The 19,123-nt window shown below is 45.6% G+C and overlaps 1 protein-coding gene across 1 annotated transcript in view; it reads left to right on the top strand.

The window, feature by feature from the left end:
• Positions 1-13,590: 13,590 nt before the first annotated feature.
• AP1S3 (adaptor related protein complex 1 subunit sigma 3) overlaps positions 13,591-19,123 on the top strand; it is a 58,804-nt gene continuing 53,271 nt past the window's right edge. Inside the window, exon 1 of the mRNA XM_090269152.1 lies at positions 13,591-13,730. Coding sequence (XP_090125278.1) covers positions 13,728-13,730 — 3 coding nt within the window. The 5' untranslated portion in view covers positions 13,591-13,727. The remainder of the gene's footprint in view (positions 13,731-19,123) is intronic.

Here is a 19,123-nt window from a genome sequence, read left to right as displayed (position 1 = left end):
CGTGAGGCAGATGCTAGGAGGTTTATGCTGGTGCCGTGAGACCTGGGAGAATGGCAGGCGCCAATCTCAGCCCAGCTCCTTAGCAAGACCGAGACAAAAACCAGTGTCCAGAGTTCCTGCTCCAATTTCAGGTACAGTCCTTCAGAGTCTGCAGGTGGCTGCTAAGGGTCATAGTCCCCGTCCAGGTAGCTTAGCTTGTTCCCAGTTGCTGTTCATGTCAGGCTCCTTCCTGAAGCCTGTGTATGGAGCCCGCATGGCCGTGGGCAAGGCAGCGGCTGGGGCCTCAAGGTCACGTGCTCCCAGGACTCCAGGGCTTGAGAGCTCCTCATTGCACTGGTGAGTGCATCACAGGTGGGTGAGGAAGAGATAGCGCCCCTCCTGGAGACCACGGGCTATGTGACTGCTAAGGCTACGTGGCCCGTGGAGAAAACAGGTGAGTTCAGGCCATGAGCTAGTGAGTCACAAGCAAGCAAGAAAGAGCAAGAGCAAGAGAGCCAGTCCCTTTATTTCTCTGGGATTATATCAGCCTGTGTGTGGGACAGAGTACGTGGTTTCTCAAAATGACTAATCAACTTTTCAAACTTTCACGTGCTTCGGATGGGTCCGCCTCCTACCCAATCCCTTCTTTCCCCAGGCAAGACTGACAGGCCTTTTTGGTCCAGCACCTCCTCAAGCACTATTTTGACTTTCTATGACTGCATGTGCCCAATTCCCCCTAGTCCCACCCCAATCTGCTACTGGAGTGGAGGAGGGCTTTTTCTCAATCCAATGATCTTGCTAGCTCTTAGCTCACTGGGCTCTATTCATTGATATTTCTAGCTTTTTGTGTGCTCAGTGTAAGAACCTCCCCCTGCTGCCATCTTGGCCAATGAGGGAGACACCCTGGCTCTCTGGACAGATTGTCAACAGATAACAGTGGGAACCAGTAAGATGTGAGTGCCATTTTGCACAGAATGCTAAGAGAGGTTCTTCTTAAAAAGAAAACCCCAGGTTTTTAGCATAATCTACGAAACCTGCCTCACCTGGGACCAAGATTCGACTGTTCTGCTCCCTCCTGTGCTTCAGCCCTACCTACCTTCATTCAGTCCCTGCAGGCACTCAGCTGTCCTCTCCTGACCCCACCACCTTCAGGTTAGGTGTCCCTTCCTCAGAGAGTTTCTCCCTTTATTCCACTTTGATGTAGCTTCTCATGGTACTCTTATCACTGGCCTCTGGTTTTAGCCATCACAGAACTCATCCCAACTTCCAATTATACAATTTTTGTTGGTGTACTGGTTTACTGTACACTAAATTATAAACTCACCTAGGGCCGGGGTACTGTCGATTTCAATGCATGTGAACCTAGCACAGTGTCCAGCACATAGTAGGTACTTAATACAGAATTGCCAAATTTGTGGCACCTGTGAAGAAGGAAAGTGGCCCTGGAGTCTTCATAAGCTGTGATCATTCATGTTAAAAACACAGATACCTGCCCTAACTTCTGAGTTCTTTATCTACATAGCTCTCAAGGAGAGCTTCTTAATAGGGAGCGTTTGGGACCAAACCAAACTGAAAAATAACTGACTGTGGGGCCTGTGGAAAGTGTGTGGTTGCCAGGGGCAGAGAGGGAGAACTCAGAACTCGAACTCTACTGGTCTTTGGGAAGGTAGTCCAAGCAAGAGCTTTGTTTTTGCTCAAGGAAGGGAGAGGTTCACACATTTTAGTATCAAAGAACAGTTACCTTCTATTAAGTAATTACTATGTACCAAGCACCATGCAAGACACATTATAGGTAATATGATTGTGGTTCATTCTCACAGCGCAAGATAGTAATATTATCCCCACTTCTAGATGAGGAAACAGTGATGTTACACATCAGTCCCAGGTTGCAGAGCTAAACAGTGGCGAGGCCAGGATGAGACGGAGGCGCTGTGGGAGAATCTGATGCACGGCCACTTCACTATCAGCCCTTGGGCAGATCTGCTGAATCAGCATTTCTCTGGGCAGGGCTGGGCACACCCCGCAGTGAGAAGGCACCAGAGTCCTCCTGGACGTCTCTCATGGGTGTTTGAGTTCATTCTTCAATCAGTGGGTCCCTGATTGGGTCCGGGGTGGTGACCCCAGACCTCAGGCTAGAGGAGGATGTGTAAATGTGGAATGTAGGACAGGAAACCTGTCAGACTCTCACAAACGCTGTAAGGTTTGGCTAGAATAAACACAGCCCAGTGCTGTGGGAATGAAGAGGACAAGAATAAAGGAAAGCTCAGAGTCTGGGTAGCTCATGCTGGTGGCTGAAAGATAAGTGTAGGGAAAAGATAATGGACTTGGGAGCCAAGATGGCCCAGCTCTGTGTTTTACTAGTGAGTTGATCCTGGCAACTTCTTTAATTACTCTGAATCTCGGTTTCCTTGTCTATAACAGAGAGATGACAACTTACAAAGAACATCTAGAGCAAACTCTGTGTTTTCTCAAATATGTGAGCGGGGATAAAACTAGGGTGAAACAAGCATGTCAGGACGGCAAACAGGTGACCAGAGAGGACAAGATGGTGACTCAAGAAAATAGTCAATTGTGATCATTATGTGTGCTGTCAGATGGGTACTAGACTTATCAGCGTGATCCCTTTGTAAGGGATATAAATGTCTAATCACTTATTGTTTGTATACCTGAAACTAATATAATATTGTATGTCCACTACTGTATAACTAAAAGTTAAAAATAAAAAAATACTAAACTATATAACTGTAAAAGAGAGAGAGAGAGAGAGAGAGAGAGAGAGAGAGAAAAGAAGCAGAAGGAGGAAGGGGGAAGAGAAGGGGAAGGGGAAGGAGAAAAAGAAAGAAGAAGAAAAAATAGACAAAGAAGAGATGATCCTGCACAGAAAACCTCCACCAATTTTTGGCTTCACCCACCTCTTTTTTTTTTTTTTTTTTTTAAGATTTTATTTATTTACTTTTAGAGAGGGAGAAAGGGAGAGAGAAAGAGAGGGAGAGAAGTATTGATGTGTGCGAGAGATACATCAATCATTAGCCTCTTGAACGCCCCCAACCAGGGACCTGGCCCGCAGCCTAGGCATGTGCCCTGACCGGGGAATCAAACCGGTGACTTTTTGGTTTGTAGGCCGGCACTCAAGTCCACTGAGCCACACCCACCAGGGCCTCCCAACTCTTAAAATACTACATTAAAAGAGCAGAAAGTGTGTTTTAAAAATAAATGTAATAGCCAGTAGTTAGTACCTAGTAACACTGTTTTTAGAATACTGACCCAACATGTCACAAGGCATTTATGATGGTGTAATAGTGTTAGAACAGAAATTAGAAGGCAAAAGACCTGATCTCCATCAACAAAAGGGAAAATATTCATTCACACCAAGTTTTGAATGTAGGAGACAGCTTAATGACATTTTCTCTGGTGACAATGAACCTCTGCCTTTGCAGATCCAGGAAACAGCCGTGTGCATTTACATGGCTCACCATAAAGAGAACCTTGAGACCAGCGATCTTCCAGTCCTGCTGCGTAGGCAGATTACTATTCTGCTTGTTTCTTGAGTTTCATGTTTCTTGAGCATGGCTTGCCCCGCTGGGGACAAGCTTGCTGGAGCCACAAAGCTATCATGCCATCACGCTCAGCTTTCTCCATTGCTTTGAAACATGCTTGTAAGAAGTGCTTTGGGAAAGGTATTTTGGTCAGTGAGTATGAAACTGGAAAAGCCGGTGTTCGTGCTGCCTGTCATCTACCAGCCCCAATAAGCAGAGACAGGGATTGACTCTTTATGGGCGCTTTCTTCAGACGGTCAGCGATCTGAGAAGACGGCGGGTTTGTACCCTAACAGACCGTCTTAAATTCCATTACAAACGGACCCTTTTTATAAGGAGAAGAAAGGGGTTTGGAATGCAGAGGAGAAGTTAATCAGATAAGAGCTGCAGCATTCTTTCATCTGTGTCCTGAGCAGCGGTCTTTGTGTCCTGGGCAGTGGTCATGTCACCCTGGAGCACAGTGGCTCAGATACCGTCTTGGTTGCTTGCAGTCCTTCTGGGGCACAGAGATGGGACTGCCTACGGGTCTCCTGGAGTCAAGGTGTGTCCTACCTCCGTTCCTGAACCAACAGCTTTTTGCATACAGTGATTACTAAGCTTATTAGCTATTACCTGAAACAAAAATTTTCCAACATTTGAGTCCCCCATCAAATATACACAGGCAGCTTTTCTTTTATTCATTCAAATATTTATTGAGCAGCTAGGGAGACACAAGGAGATTAACACATGGCCAAAGAGGTGAGGCAAATACACAAGAAAGTAGGAAGCGAAGAGTATGGTTCACTGAATCACAGCAGTCAAAAGGAAGTGCTACAGGAGATCAAGTTGTTGTTGTTGTTGTTGTTTTAAGTTAATACAAATTAAAATTTGTTACTAGTAGTGTCACAGAGCCCCAGCCTGTGCTGTTCTGGAACAGCTGCGGGGTCTGATTGCCCGCCGCCAATAAGCGTGGCTCCCAATACAAAGATTTGGCTTATACGTGGCCACAGGATTACTTGGGGAGTGTAACTAAAAGCCACAAAACCAAAGATGGCTGCTTATCAGGAGCACCAGGGCTAACAATTTTCTAGCTATGTTGAAATTAAAAAATCAACTAAGGGGTTCCATAGAAAGCTGACATTGATCAGTTGCCTCTCGCATGCCCCCAACTGGGGACCTGGCCCACAACCCAGGTATGTGCTCTGACTGGGAATGGAATCTGCGACCTTTCAATCCACTGAGCCACACCAGCAATGTTTAATACCAATGTGGCATCCAGGTTCAGACCAAACTGAAGGTCTCTCAAGTAGGAGGGTGGCTCTTCCCACCCAGCTATAAATCTGGCCCCTGAACGTCACAGGTCCTGGGTGACTCATCAGCGTCATCACTGAATATGCTGAGTAGCCACAAGGGTGGCAACTGTTTGAGCATTCAGAATTCCAAAGTCTGGTGGATATAAGCAGTGAGCGAAGAGTAGCAAAAGTCAGATGAAAAAGGGGTGCTCTTTTATTCTTTATTTTATTTTTATCTTTTATTGAAGTTATTGGGGTGACATTGGTTGATAAAATCATATAGGTTTCAGGTGTACCACACTAATACATCATCTGTACATCGTGTGTTCACTACCCCAACTCAAGTCTCCTTCCATCACCATTTATACCCCTTCTACCCTCTCCTACCTCCCCAACACCCCCCTTTTGTCTGATAATCGCCTTATTGTTGTCTGTGTCTGTTATTTTTTTTTCTTGTTCAATTTCTTTATTTTTTTTCACTCACTTCCCCAAACACCCTCCCCTCTGACAGCTGTAAGTCTTTTCTAGTGCCTATGAGTCTGTTTCTATTTTTGTTTATTTTGTTCCTTAGATTCTACATGTAAGTGAAATCATATGGTACTTGTCTTTCCCCGAGTGACTTATTTCACTTAGGGTGATACTCTTCAGGTCCTTCCATGCTGTCACAAAAGGTAAGATTGCCTTCTTTTTGTTTATATAAGTATTCCTTTGTGAAAAATGTACCACAGTATTTGTAGCCACTCATCTGCTGACAGGCACTTGGGCTGCTTCTAAATCTTCACTATTATAAATAACACTGCAGGGAACATAGGGGTGCGTATGTTCTTTCGAACCAGTGTTTCAGGCTTCTTTGAATATATTTCTAGAAGTGGCATTGCTGGGTCATAAGGCAGTTCCATTTTTAATTCTTTGAGGTAACTCCATACTGCTTTTCAGTGTCTGTACCAGTCTGTATTCCCACCAACAGTGCATGAAGGTTCCCTTTTCTCTGCATCTTCTCCAACACTTGTTTGTTGATTTATTGATGATATCCATTCTGACCAACGTGAGGTGATATCTCATTGTGGTTTTAATTTGCATTTCTCTGATGATTAGTGATGTTCAGAATCTTTTTATGTACCTATTGGCCATCTGTATGTCTTCTCTGGAGAAGTGTCTATTCAGGTCCTTTGCCCATTTTTTAATTGGGTTGTTTGTTTTTTTGGTGTTGAGTTTTGTTAAGTACTTTATAAATATTCTCCCATTCTGTGGGTTGTCTTTTTATTTTGCTGATGACTTCCTTTGTTGTGTAGAAGCTTATTTGTTTGATGTGGTCCCACTTGTTTATTTTTTTCTTGTTTCCCTTGCCCAAGGAGATGTATCAGAAAAGATGATAGTAAGAGAAATGTCCAAGATTTAACTGCCTATGTTTTTCTCTAGGACTTAAAAAAAAATCCTCACCCAAGGATATTTTTCATTTGCTTTTTTCGAGAAAAAGAGGAAGAGAAGAAGGGTGAAAGAAACATTGATGGGAGAGAAGAATCAATTGGTTGCCTTCCAACACACCAAGATTGGGTGGGGGGGGTAACACTGCCTGTGCCCAGACCAGGAGGAACCCATAACCCAGGTAGTGCCCTGACTGGGAATCAAACCTGCAACCTTTCAATTACGGGGTGATACTCTGACCACTGAGCCACACCAGCCAAGACTATTCTAGAATTTTTAAGATTTCAAGTCTAACATTTAAGCCTTTAATCCATTTTGAGTTCATTCTAGTTTATGGTGTAAGAAGATGGTCTAGTTTCATTTTTTGTTTCAAGTATCTGTCCAATTTTCACAATACCATATACTGACTAGACTATCTTTATCCATTGTATGTTCTTTTTTCTAAGTATATTTGATTGATTATGCTGTTGCAGTTGTCCCAATTTATTTTTCCTTTGTACCCCTCCACCCCCCTTCCATTCAGCAATTCCTTCCCCTTAGTTCATGTCCATGGGTCATGAATGTAAGTTCTTTAGCTTCACCCTTTCCTATACTATTCTAACATCCCCCTGTCTATTTTGTACCTGCCAATTATGCTTCTTAGTCCCTGCACCATTTCCCCATTTCTCCCATTTCCCCTTCCCAGCTGATAACCCTCCAAATGATCCTCATACCTATGATTTTGTTCCTGTTCTGGTTGTTTGCTTAGATTTTTTGTTTTTGTTTTTATTTTTTAGATTATGTTGTTGATAGTTGCACTTGTTGTCATTTTAATGTTCATAGTTTTGATCTCCTTCTTTTCCTTAAATAAGTACCTTTAACATTTTGTATAATAATGGCTTGGTGATGATGAACTCCTGTAGCTTTACCTTGTCTGGGAAGCACTTTATCTGCCCTTCCATTCTAAATGATAGCTTTGCTGGATAGAGTAGTCTTGGTTGTAGGTCCTTGCTTTTCATCACTTTGAATACTTCTTGCCAGTCCCTTCTTGCCTGCCAAGTTTCTTTTAAGAAATCAGCTGATAGTCTTATAGATACCCCTTTGTAGGTAACTCTCTGCTTTTCTCTTGCTGCTTTTAAGATTCTCTCTTTATCTTAAACCTTTGGCATTTTAATAATGATGTGTCTTGGTGTGGTCCTCTTTGGGTACAACTTATTTGGGACTCTCTGTGCTTCCTGAACTTGTATGTATATTTCCTTTACCAAATTAAGGAAGTTTTCTTTCATTATTTTTTCAAATAAGTTTTCCATTTCTTACTCTTCCTTTTCTCCTTCTGGCACCTCTATGATTCAGATGTTGGTACATTTAATATTATCCCAGAGGTTCCAAATTATATCCTCATGTTTTCAATTCTTGTTTCTTCTTTCTGTTCTGGGTGAATATTTATTTCTTCCTTTTGTTCTGAATTGTTGATTTGAATCCCAGCTTTCTTCCCATTACTGTTGGTTCCCTGTATATTTTTCTTTATTTCACTTTGTATGACCTTCCCTTCTTCCTTTATTTGGTGGCTGTACTCAATCATTTCTCTGAGCATCCACCTCACCAGTGCTTTGAACTCTGCATCTGATAGGTTGGCTGTCTCCATTTTGTTCAGTACTTTTTTGGGGATTTTGTTCTGTTCTTTCATTTGGGCCATATTTCTTTGCCTCCTCAATTTGGTAGCCCCCCCTGTGTTTGTTTCTGTGAATTAGTTAGAGCTGCTTTGACTCTGTGTCTTGGTACTGTGGCCCAATGTAGTAGGTGTCCTGTAGGGTCCAGTGGCACAGCCTTCCTTATCACCCAAGCTGGGTACTCAAGGTTCATCCTTCGTGTGGGCTGTGTTCTCCCTCTTCTTGTGGTTGAGCTTTGGTTACTGTTGGCAGATCAATGGGAAGGATTTACCCAGGCCAGTCAGCTGCAAGGACTGGCTGTGACCACTGATCACCAAATTCCACCCTCCGTGGAGGATCAACTGTGCAGGAGCAGTGTGGTAGTGCTCTGATGTGGTCTGTAGCTTTCTACTGGGTGCACTGGCCCTGGGGTTTCCCAGGTGGTGCAGGCCAAGTTCAGCCTTAACCTCTGTTTTGCCTGGGGCACCCTGCCTGACCTATAAGGCAATCTGAGATAGCTGCTACTTATGCTGGTCTTGGAGATTCCCAGGTGAAATCAAGCTGTGACTCTAAGCTGTCTGCTGGTAGTGCCTGAGGTTCACTGAGGCCAGCTGTTGCTTGTGTGATAGGATTTTGGGAGTTGTGAAGCAGGAGCTAAGACCAGCCATTCATATGGAAAAACAGCTTGGGTGAGTCAGTAAGTTGGGTGTGGCAGGGTCTCTGGGGATTGCCAAGACAGGTCAAACAGTGTTAGCCAGGTTGGCAACAGCCTGCCAGCTCTGTCGGGGAGGGTTTAGAAGAGAGACAATGGCCTCTGGTTGCCTTGATGCCAGACCCTTCAGTTTCCCCTGTGTACCATGGGTGCCTTTCAAGCTGCTACCATGTGCTGGAGCTCAGAGGGAGTGAGTCTGAGTAGGTGAGTTCATGTGTAGTTCTTTAAGATGAATTCCTTGGGACTCCAGAAGTTTCTTCCACCAACTCAATCCCCAATAGTTTTTGCAGGCAGAAGTTGTGGGGACTTATCTTCCTGACACTGGAACCCTGGGCTAGGGTGCCTGGTGTGGGGCTGGGACTCCTCACACCCAAGTTATCCTTCCTGAACATTTATCTACCACATGTGGGTGAGGGACCGGCCTGTTCTGCATCTGTGCCCTCCTACCCATCTCGATGGATATGATTTATTTAATTCCGTAGTTGTCAGATTTCCATTCGACTTGATTTCTGACAGTTCTGGCTGATGACTGTTCTATATTTTAGTTGTAATTTTGATGTGGATATGCAAAGAGGCAGGCCACATCTGCCTACACTACCATCTAGACCGGATCTCCCCATTGTGTGTTCTTATCACTTTTGTCAAATATTAATTGGCCATAAAGGTGTGGTTCTATTTCTGGGCTCTCTACTCTGTTCCATTGATCTATATGTCTCTTTTTATGCCAGTACCATGCTGGTCTTCTGGTATAGTATGATATCAGTGAGATGCACTTTTAAAAGGAATGATGTCAATCCTTTAAAACCAGACCCAGAGTGGGGAAGGCTAGTCTTCAAACACAGACTCGAGGATCAAATCAAGGGCAAGTCTTCATATGTGAAAATGTTCTGATTGTTTCAAAGGCTCACAATCTTTTTTTTTTTAATGGAAATATTAATTTTATTATTTTTAATTTGAGTATAGTTGCAATATAATATTATATTAATTTTGGGTGTACACTATTGTGATTCAATGTTCTTATACCTTACAATGTGATCAGCTCACTAGTTCTACTAATCATCTGTCACTGTGTAAATGTATCGCAATATAACAACAAGTCCCTTTGGTGTCTGTTTCTATGAGTCTTTTTTGTTTTGTTCTGTTTGATCACGCGACAATAAAAAAGACTGAAATCTTGCCATTTGCAACAATATAGATGAACCTAGAGACTATCATGCTAAGTGACATAAGTCTTACAGAGAAAGACAAATACTGTATGGTTCCACTTATATGTGGAATCGGAAAACCAAAGACCCTCAGTTGTACTTGGCACCCATTACGCTGACATCTGTTGCATTTTTCAGTGGTGTTGGTAACAGCCTGACAAAGAAGGGGTTTTGCATGCTATTTCCCTTTTTTCTTGTTCGTATAGCAGTGATAGCCATCAGTCCACTTTGTGGAAGTACCTTGTATTTAATGAGACTAACAAAATAAGAAACACAGGAACTCCTCCTCCCCACCCATTTATCTGTACTTTAGTTAACATTTAACTAGATTACCATTCCGATTGGAAAGAAAGACCTGGTTCATTTCCTGACAAATCTTGTTTGATGGCCTCGCCTTAGCTTCTTTTATTTATTTATTTTTAACTTATAGCTTGATCTCTCTCAGTTTCTAGAAAAATTGAGATTTTGGTTTCTGAACTGGCATCATTTTACTGTCTTATCATGTCCCTAACTTGTTCTTCTCCTCCCACACCCACATGAACTCCATGGTGGCTTTTACTGCATTCTCTGTATTTCCTGTTACTAGGCAGTTATGAAGTGATCTGAGCAGTAAGGCTCATATATCGAGTTGCCCTAATAGCAGGGCACTGGTTTGAATCATTGTACATACAGAGTCATGTGCACTGGCTCAGAGACGACCTAATTTGAAACATGCAACACACTGTGCACCCTGGCTTCTACCAATTATAAAAAAATAACAGAAATGGAGCCACTTTAAAATGGACCCGAAGCTGCCATCCAAAAGGAACTACCTTGTTTATTTTATTCCTCAAACCTTTGGGATGTTAAAACTGCACAAAATCACCTTTGGCCTGGGCCTAGGCAGCGCTGTATCCCAGGCAACAGTTTGTTATGACTAGAACCACAAATTAAAGATATTCTTTAGAATGAGCATCACTGTGTAGCTTGTCTGCACCTTCTATTTCTTCCTTCCATTCATGTAGTTGTTCCGCATTCTTTTCTGATAAATGCCCCTTGCATTCCCTTCCTAATGGGAACACTGTTTGGGTCCCTACCTGGCTCAGTGTTTCCTGAAAAGCCATTCTTTTGGATCTCAAGTAAATGCTTCTTGCCTTTCACTCTGGCCTTTTATTTTTTAGGCTAACACTATGACAGCAGATTTTGAATCTGAAGGCCCCGTCAGTATTGGACAACGAAACCCCTCTTCACAGTGGGACATCTTGAGTCTCTGTTGGGCCTCCGGGTCCTCAGTAGGGTTGGCCTCCTTGTTGACCTCATGTAGAGCTTGGAGTTTGAAAGGGAGCAAAGATGGGTTAGGGAAGTCAAGACTCAAAAATGCAAGTTATTCCCCTGAGACTCGTGAATGTTCTGGGAAAAGATTGCTTAACACCACAGCAGTGTGTCCTGCGGTGGGTCTGCCACGGGTGCGGCTCCAGAGGAAATGGGTGGGAGCCTCGCTTGAGGCTTGGTGCTTTGATTCCAAGCTTAGATCTGCCTTTGGTTAGTTGCCTGTGCCTGCTTTGGCCTCTCCCTCAGCGTCTCAGGCTCTTACCTGCGCAATGGACATAGTGCTTCTTGAAACAATCAACAAAATGAAAATACAACTTATAAAATGGGAGAAAGGATTGCAAAGCATGTATAGAATCACAGCTCATGTTGACAGCCAGATAAGATAACCGATGTGAAGTATCCAGCCCTGAGAGCAGTGTGGGGTGTGATTTGAGAATCTGGAGGGAAGAACTTTAAGGGGAGAAGCCCAGGAGACCATCCATGGCCTATCTCAGCAAGGTCATGAGGGAAGGCAAGGGCTGCTAATAGTTTTTTAAAAGATTCTGTTTATCTTTAGAGACCGGGGAAGGGAGAGAAAAAAAAGAGGGAGAGAAACATTGGTGTGTGAGAGACACATAGATTGGCTGCCCCTCACAAATCCCCAACTGGGGACCTGGCCTGCTACCCAGGCATGTGCCCTGGCTGGGAATCCAACCTTTTGGTTCACAGGCCAATACTCAATCCACTGAGCCACACCTGCCAGGGCTGCTAATAGTTTTTAAGTTAAACTCCCTCACTCTCTAATCAAACTTTCCCTAACATGGACCACACAGCCAGGAAACTTTCTCCTGCTTTAATCTTTACCTTAATTTATGGCAAGAGCATTGAGATTTCTTCAGCTTTAAAACTCACCTTTAGTCTTCCTATCTCTTTCCACTAGCAATAAAACCCACAAAGCAGGAGGCTCTAGCTGCTTTTCATGGATCAGCAAGGTGTGTGAGATAGGCCTGAGCCCTGCCTTGAAATTAAACAGAAAGAGGAGATCCTCCGTACTGAGACCCAAAGGTCCAAGATGGGGAGAAAACGGACCCTGGGAGGAGAATTAGGAGCTTAGAAAGCAGCCCTCCTAAATTCACAGCAAGTTGTGGGCCACCTATCAGGAGGCACACTCACTTTGTCACAGAGGGGTCTCCCTGTTAAATCCTCTTCCAGGACCCTCTGGCAGATATCACACACCAGGAGCAGAGTAACAGAAAATCGGGGACATGGAGGCATAGAGCTTTTTGAAAAATCTGAGGTCAGAGGCTGTTCTTCCTTGGGGGCTTTTAGTGTACATGATACCCCTAATGTAGGAAAAATCTGTTGCCTTGTGGCTCCTGCTCACTTCTTGAACCTCTGCTCACTTAATTCCAGCCACAGGTGCCTTATTTGGGGTCTTTTGGAAAGGACAGCTAACTCTTTCTTTCTTTTTTTCCTGGGCACCGCCTCCTCAGCTGGCCGCTTTTTGTGACACCCCCACCAAATAAATGTAGCTTCCCCTGTGCCTCTCCCATCAACCAGCACACATCTTTATAACCTTCTCACCTACTTAGCACTGCCCTTACTTTGTAATTATTTATTCACTTGTTTATTAGTTTGTTGGGGGTGTATGTCCCACGCTGCTTGTGGAGGGCCTGGTACAGGGTAAGCACGGATAAATGTGGCTTCAAGGCATTGATGTGGGTGGAGTGTCCCTTACTTCCAGGTCACCTGAGAGGGCACACAGCCCATGGAAGGCACACAGTAGATCCTGGGAAGGACTTGCATCAATTTTTGGCTTCCAGGGACCACCCAAGCAAAAGTCCTTAACCTTTTCAGGGTGTGGGTCTGTTTAGGTATTTGGTAAAACCAACCGACCCTCTCAAAAGAACATAAGTATGCGCTCAAAACTCTAACGCCCTAACGTCTCACGTAAACACTCTAGACTTAAGAAAAAGCAAGGGGAAAGGGAGAGAGCTGGAGACTCAATGCCAATGTTAGGAGAGACCTCTTAAAACCAGGATGTCTAAAACAACCTACGGCTTTTGTTGCAGTTACGTACAATATATAATGTATAATACATATAATGTAATACAGATACAGGCAAAAAACCGATTCTATACGCGGTTTAGGGAACAGACAGCCTCTGGTACTTTCCACGAGTGTATAGAGGGAAATACCTTTGCCAGGTCGGATAAAACATTTGTCGAATGAATGAATGACATTTTTGCACGGCAGAATCAGGAAAGCAGCCCCCGACCCCGCCCCCCCACTTTGGGGCGCTGCGCAAAGGGAGGATCCCGCGGGCTTCTGCCCCGCGCGCACGGCAGCCGAGACCAGGGTGCAGCGGAGTGCGTGCAGGTGGATTGGTACCTGCGGCCTCCAGCCCAGCGCTGGGCGGGGCAAGCTGCCCCGGGGTGAGGGTGGGGGGAGGGAGGAGGCAGGGGGGGAGGGATAACGGGAGGGGCGGGAAGGGGGAATCGGTGGGGAGGAGTCAGCAAACTTTCAGTTCGAGGGCATTGTGGGAAGCAGCCATGGTCTGAGGCAGACACCTCACCTGTCAGCCGCACGGGCTCCTGCGCTCCGCTCCCGCCCTCCGGTGCACCGCGCTCGCTCGCCACTCGGTGCTCGCTAGGCTTGGGCTGCGGCAGCGCCCCGCCACCATGGTGAGTGCAGGCGATCGGCGATTCGGGCGTCGGCTCTGATCTGACCTGGGGGTGAGCGCGCCTGGGAGGCACCTGCCGGGCCGGCTCGCTGCTCGCTGCTCGGTGGCGGAGCTGCCCAGTCCCGCACCCAGAGTCCCCTTAGCCAATCCGCGCCTGTGGCCCCCCCGCAGGGACGGTGCGAAGGCACCGGGACGCCAGGGACACCAGCCTGGGACTCTCACGGCCATCCGGCGCCGCTGCTTCATTCATTCGACCAAGGTTTGCTGAGCGCTTGGTCTGTGCCAGGCACGGTGCCAGACGCTGGGGACCAGCGGGGGACCGGGTGGAGACTGCATCTAGGGCTCAAATTCTAGGAGGGAGGTGTGGCTGAGGGATACGCGTATGAACACCGGTAACAGAAAGATAACTTCCCGGAGAGTAAGTGCTCAGATGCGAGAGTATGGAGGGGTGGAGAGGCAAGTCTGCAGAGGGGGCAAGCGGGGAAGACCTCTGAGGAGGAGGTGACGTCTGAGCTGTTGGAGGGCCTGGAGTGGTGGGAGGAGGGCGAGCGAAGGCCAGAGAAAGGTCACCGGGCAGGACGAGGCAGGTCGTTACAAGCCATGTTAAGGAGTTTGGTTTTTATTCCAACTGAGTGAGGGATACTTGGGAGCGTTTTAGCAGGAAAACTGACCTTATCCTTTCTATACTTTTAAAGGATCTTTTTGGCAGTTGGTGGAGAATAGAATGGTGTGTGTGTGTGTGTCTGTGTGTACGGGTGTCAAAGTGAAAACAGGAAGACCAGTGGCAGTGCTCCACGTGACAGGTCCTGGTGGCCTGCACTTGGGTGGAAGCAACAGCTTCAGGTGTCTCTCGCTCCTGCCTCCTGCCTCCTGCCCAAATAGCATTTCTGAGACTGTAGTGGCCTGAACTGCACCAGACCCACTTCCCCAGGTGCAGGTTGCTCAAGTGGGCCGCTGCAGGCAGGAGGGGAGCGCAGGCAGGGCCACGTGGGTTCGGAAAGTTGACAGACAAGGAGAGCCATGGCGCGCGGAGTCCCTGGATGGGAAGACCGCAGGTGCCTGTTCCGAGGAGCGGTTTGGCTGCACAGATGAGAGGCGCCATTGCTATCTGCTGAAGAAGGTTCCTTGTAAGTACAGCGTGATGCAAAAAGGAGGCTGTAAATAATGGAGCAGCTTTCTTGGCTTGCTCAGGTTTCCCAAGGAACAAGGTGATGATGGTGAGCAGTGAGGCCCGCCCGCATCGTTCGCCTAATGGAGGGCGGAATGAGGCCCTGGAGTTTCTCAGCAGCAAAAGGCTGCCTCCATTCCGAGGGCTGGGGCAGGGTCCATGCTCTAGATGTCACCTGCCGTGGGGATTTTATTTTTCTTGCTGGTGTCATATGATCAGTTGATCAGAAACGTGCGGTTTCCTCAGCTTTCGACCAGGGCTTGCTCAGCAGGGAATGTTAACGTTCTTGAGCCCTTGTGATAAGCCAAGCGGGATGATGCGCTCGGGATCCTGGCAGATGAGGGGAGTTGTTATGCTCTTTGATGTACCTGCTCGGACCTGTTCTAACAGTGTCCTTGGGCAATCTCTGGACCTCGCATGCCGCCTTGCGCATGGAGATAATGACTGTTCCAGACTCAGAAGGCACGAGTTTTCAAAGCGCAGTCAGGGTACCCTTAGGAGCCCCTATGACTTTTCAGAGAGCCCCAAGGCCAAGCTGTTTTCATGATAACACATGATATTATCTACTCCTTTCATGTTCATTCCTACGTGACTCTTCATGGAGTCTTCTTGAGGCAAAGATGACCTGGGGGAGTGCAACTGATTGAATGCTGGAGCTTCTAAGAGTCTCGCTGTCTTCTGTTGAGCCAGACGACATGGACACTTGCCAAAATGCAAAGTACCACTGTTCCCACTAATTTTTTTTTCCCTTTGGAAACTATTGTTACTCTTCATAAAAACTTATTTCTGTTAGTGTGTAAAAGTTTTATTAAATTTTTAAAGCAACTGGTAAATATCTAATTTTTTTCTCCATTAAAATTTCTTTTTCTGAAATGCTCTTTAATTAAGACATTTTATCTAATTACATGACTCTTTATACACGCTAAAGCTTTGACTAGGGCATAGCTGAGCACACAAAGCAAATGTAATCATTGGATATTGTTTTCTTTTGTCTTTTTAATTAGTTTATTTTTAGAGAGAGGGAGAGGGAGGGAGAAAGTGAGGGAGAGAAACACCAATGTGTGGTTGCCTCTCATGTGCCCCCAACTGGGGGCCTGGTCTGCAACCCAGGCATGTGCCCTGACTGGGAATCGAACCGGTGACCCTTTGGTTCACAGGCTGGCAGTCCACTGAGCCACACTAGCCAAAGCCTCCATTTAAATATATAATATGGGGCTACAACTACATAAACAAAAATTTGGGGGACTGTCTATTTTTAAGGGTACAAAGGAATCAGAGACAGGTTCTGTGAGTTAGTGCAGATGAATGTGGATAGAGCAGCTGTGCCACTGTAAGTGCTCAGTGATTGGCATGTCTCCGCTAATTTTACTGTCACATACTAGGGAGGAATAAGTGGCCCTCCTTGCTGCCCTGCAGGACTAGGTTTTGAGGCGAGGGCCACTCCGTAACTCCCTGTCTGTCCTGCTCTGTTCCTGGTTCCTGACTCTTGCCAGCTCTCGCTCTAGGGAACTGGAAGGTGCTTACAACATCCCACCTAGGGTGTATATAGAGGAGAGGATTCTGGGTTCCCCGGAGCCAGCGACCCAGGTTTCTCACACAGAGAACTCATACTTCATGCATCCTGGAGCTGTGTTTGTGTCCAGATCACACTGTCTGAATCAGCCTTGGCCTGCCTTTGTTTTAGAAATCTCTGCCTTGGAAAACAATGCTGGTATTATTGTGTTTCAGGGACTCTGAGCCCAATGCACTTAAACATCTTACTGGGAAAAACTGGCTATCGAATGGTTGAAATGGTGATGGAAAAGATTTCCTATTTGTTGCTCTATTTTTTTATTCCTCTGTGAGAAGATAGCAGTGAGAACTTATAGAGTGAAGTTTAAAAGGCTTCGGGGACACTTAATAAAAACGCAAGGGGACTTGGCTTTATGCAGGCCACATGCTTCTGGAAAGTTGGAGTGACTTTCAAAACAACATTTTAAAACTGCTTTTGCAGTGTGACTAATCATCTTGTGTTGCAAATCCAATTCTTATAAATGTATGATATGTCATATCACCCTGCCCAGGCTCTGTAGCTTCAGCTTCACTGGAGAGGACACTCCAGCGTCATCACAAGATGTCGATTCAACACGGGAGGAGACAGATACCGTGTCACTCCCGAGTCGGACTGCACAACCATTCTCGGCGGTGCAGATAGACTCTTAAGAAGCTACACCATCGTCTCTCGAGACGGACGGCTGCCGATGATGATGATGATGATGATATGTTATTTATCTATACTGAGATAGACTGATGCAGAAAGCAGCAACCTTTTTTTGTTTCGTTGGTGTGATTTTGAATCTTCTTTGGAGAGAGACCTTCCCCAGCTGAACTGTGAAGCCATTTCTTTATCAGAATTCATGTTAGTTTGGAGCAGCACGAGTGCTCCCATCTCTTAAACCAGATCATTCATTTTCCCATGTTCATTGTAATCTCTTTATATTACATAGAAATAGAAAAGGTGAAAAGGAATTAGGGTAAGTGAGGGGGGAGAACCCCACCTGTGAACCTGTAGATCCTTCCATGAGCCCCCTCCCCACCCAGTACATTAATTTTCTTGTCCAAGGCTTAAGTGAACTGTAATCAGTATATAGTTATTTGGGCGGTTTAAATTCCAATGAAGTAGTCTATTACTGTAATGAGCACTTTCCTCCCCTTGAGGCCTGGTCTGGGCTGCTGGCCAGCAGTTAGTGTGGGGGACAGGGGCTGGCAATAGGGAGGGAAATGACCCTCTGTGGTGTTCAGTTGTCCCAAGAGGGTTCACCCGCAATGGGTCCTTCCCACAAGTCTCCCGACAACACCAGGGAGACATATTTGCATCTTGCTAGGACTGTTACCTCTGAGTTCCCATTGCTGGTTTTTTATGACAAACACTGACAATAGCTTACAATTTTTATGTGGCATTTTACTAACAACAGAGGGAAGGAAATGGTCAGCAGACTGTGTTTGCCACACTGTGTCGTCAATGTTCCTTTGGGTCCCATGAATTATTTCATTATGGACAGACATAATAGATAACATCATCCCCTCTCCCTCACACAAATTAAAAAAAAAATCCTTTTAAGAGTTCCCAGAGATGTGCATTCCTTAACATCTCTGTGAATCATTCCTTCATTAAAAAGAATTATTCAAGTATAGTTGGCATACAATTTTATACTCTTTCAAGTATACAGCATAGCGATTCAACATTTATATATGTTACAATGTGATTGTCACAGTGGGTCTAGCAACCACCTGTCCCGTTCAAAGTTAGGATGTTGTTGACTATATTCCCTGTGCTGTAAGTGACATCCTCATGGCTTATTTATTTTAAAACTGGAACTTTGTACCTCTTATTCCCCTTCACCTTTTTTTACCCATCTCTCCCACCCCCTGACAACCATCATTTTGTTCTCTGTGTATATGAGTTTCAAAGAAAACAGCACAGAAACAAGTTCCTTCCATTTTATTACTACAGTCAGGGATTGTCCCAGAGGTCTGAGACTTTATTGGGTTACTTCTTCCCTGGGACCTGTCTTTGGCCCTCACAGAGTCTCCCTTTCTGGTGTATCTTATTCTTCGCTGTTGGAATTCTTTGTTTCCCCTGAAGTATCCTAGCCATTTCCCCAGGAGAAACTTGCTAATCATCAGTGGGAGCCCCCAGATCCTGGCATGTGATGGGACGTGCCCAGTTATCGGAGGCACGTGCCGCTCAGATGCTCTCCGCGGGGCACCAGATTGTTTTGCCAGCACCCTGACTAGAGAAAACACTTACTGCATAGCTTGCTCATAGCAGAATAAGTTAGGAATTGTTTAAGTTAGAAATGAAATGCCATGGACCCTTATGAGGAAGGTGGGCTTCAAAGAATCTCCCACCAAGTCCCAAGTCTGAACAATCTGGATTAGGAGGTAGCTTTCTCTAAATAGTTTCTGAAAAATGCCTGGTGAAGAAATAATACACTCACTCACTGGTCTCCTGGTGCGGTGGGGCATAGACCTAAAGTTTGTTCAGTCAAGAATAAAGGCATTCAGGATTCTCTTTAGAATGTCCTTTCTGACCCTGTCTAGCAGGGCTCCGGGGCTGGTGAAAAATGATGGGTATGTGGTCAGGCTCAGTGGACACTGACATACACCAATCGCCTTCCTTCCCCACGGGTCTAGTAAGGAGAAGGCACCGAGGTCGTGGTTTGCAAACCGAGCGGCTTATGCCC

The sequence above is a fragment of the Furipterus horrens genome, unplaced genomic scaffold (assembly GCF_987537825.1).
Source record: "Furipterus horrens unplaced genomic scaffold, mFurHor1.1.pri manual_scaffold_1, whole genome shotgun sequence".
NCBI classification, from domain to species: Eukaryota; Metazoa; Chordata; class Mammalia; order Chiroptera; family Furipteridae; genus Furipterus; species Furipterus horrens.
The sequence above is the reverse complement of the archived record's forward strand: the minus strand, read 5'-3'. Positions and strand labels throughout refer to the sequence as shown.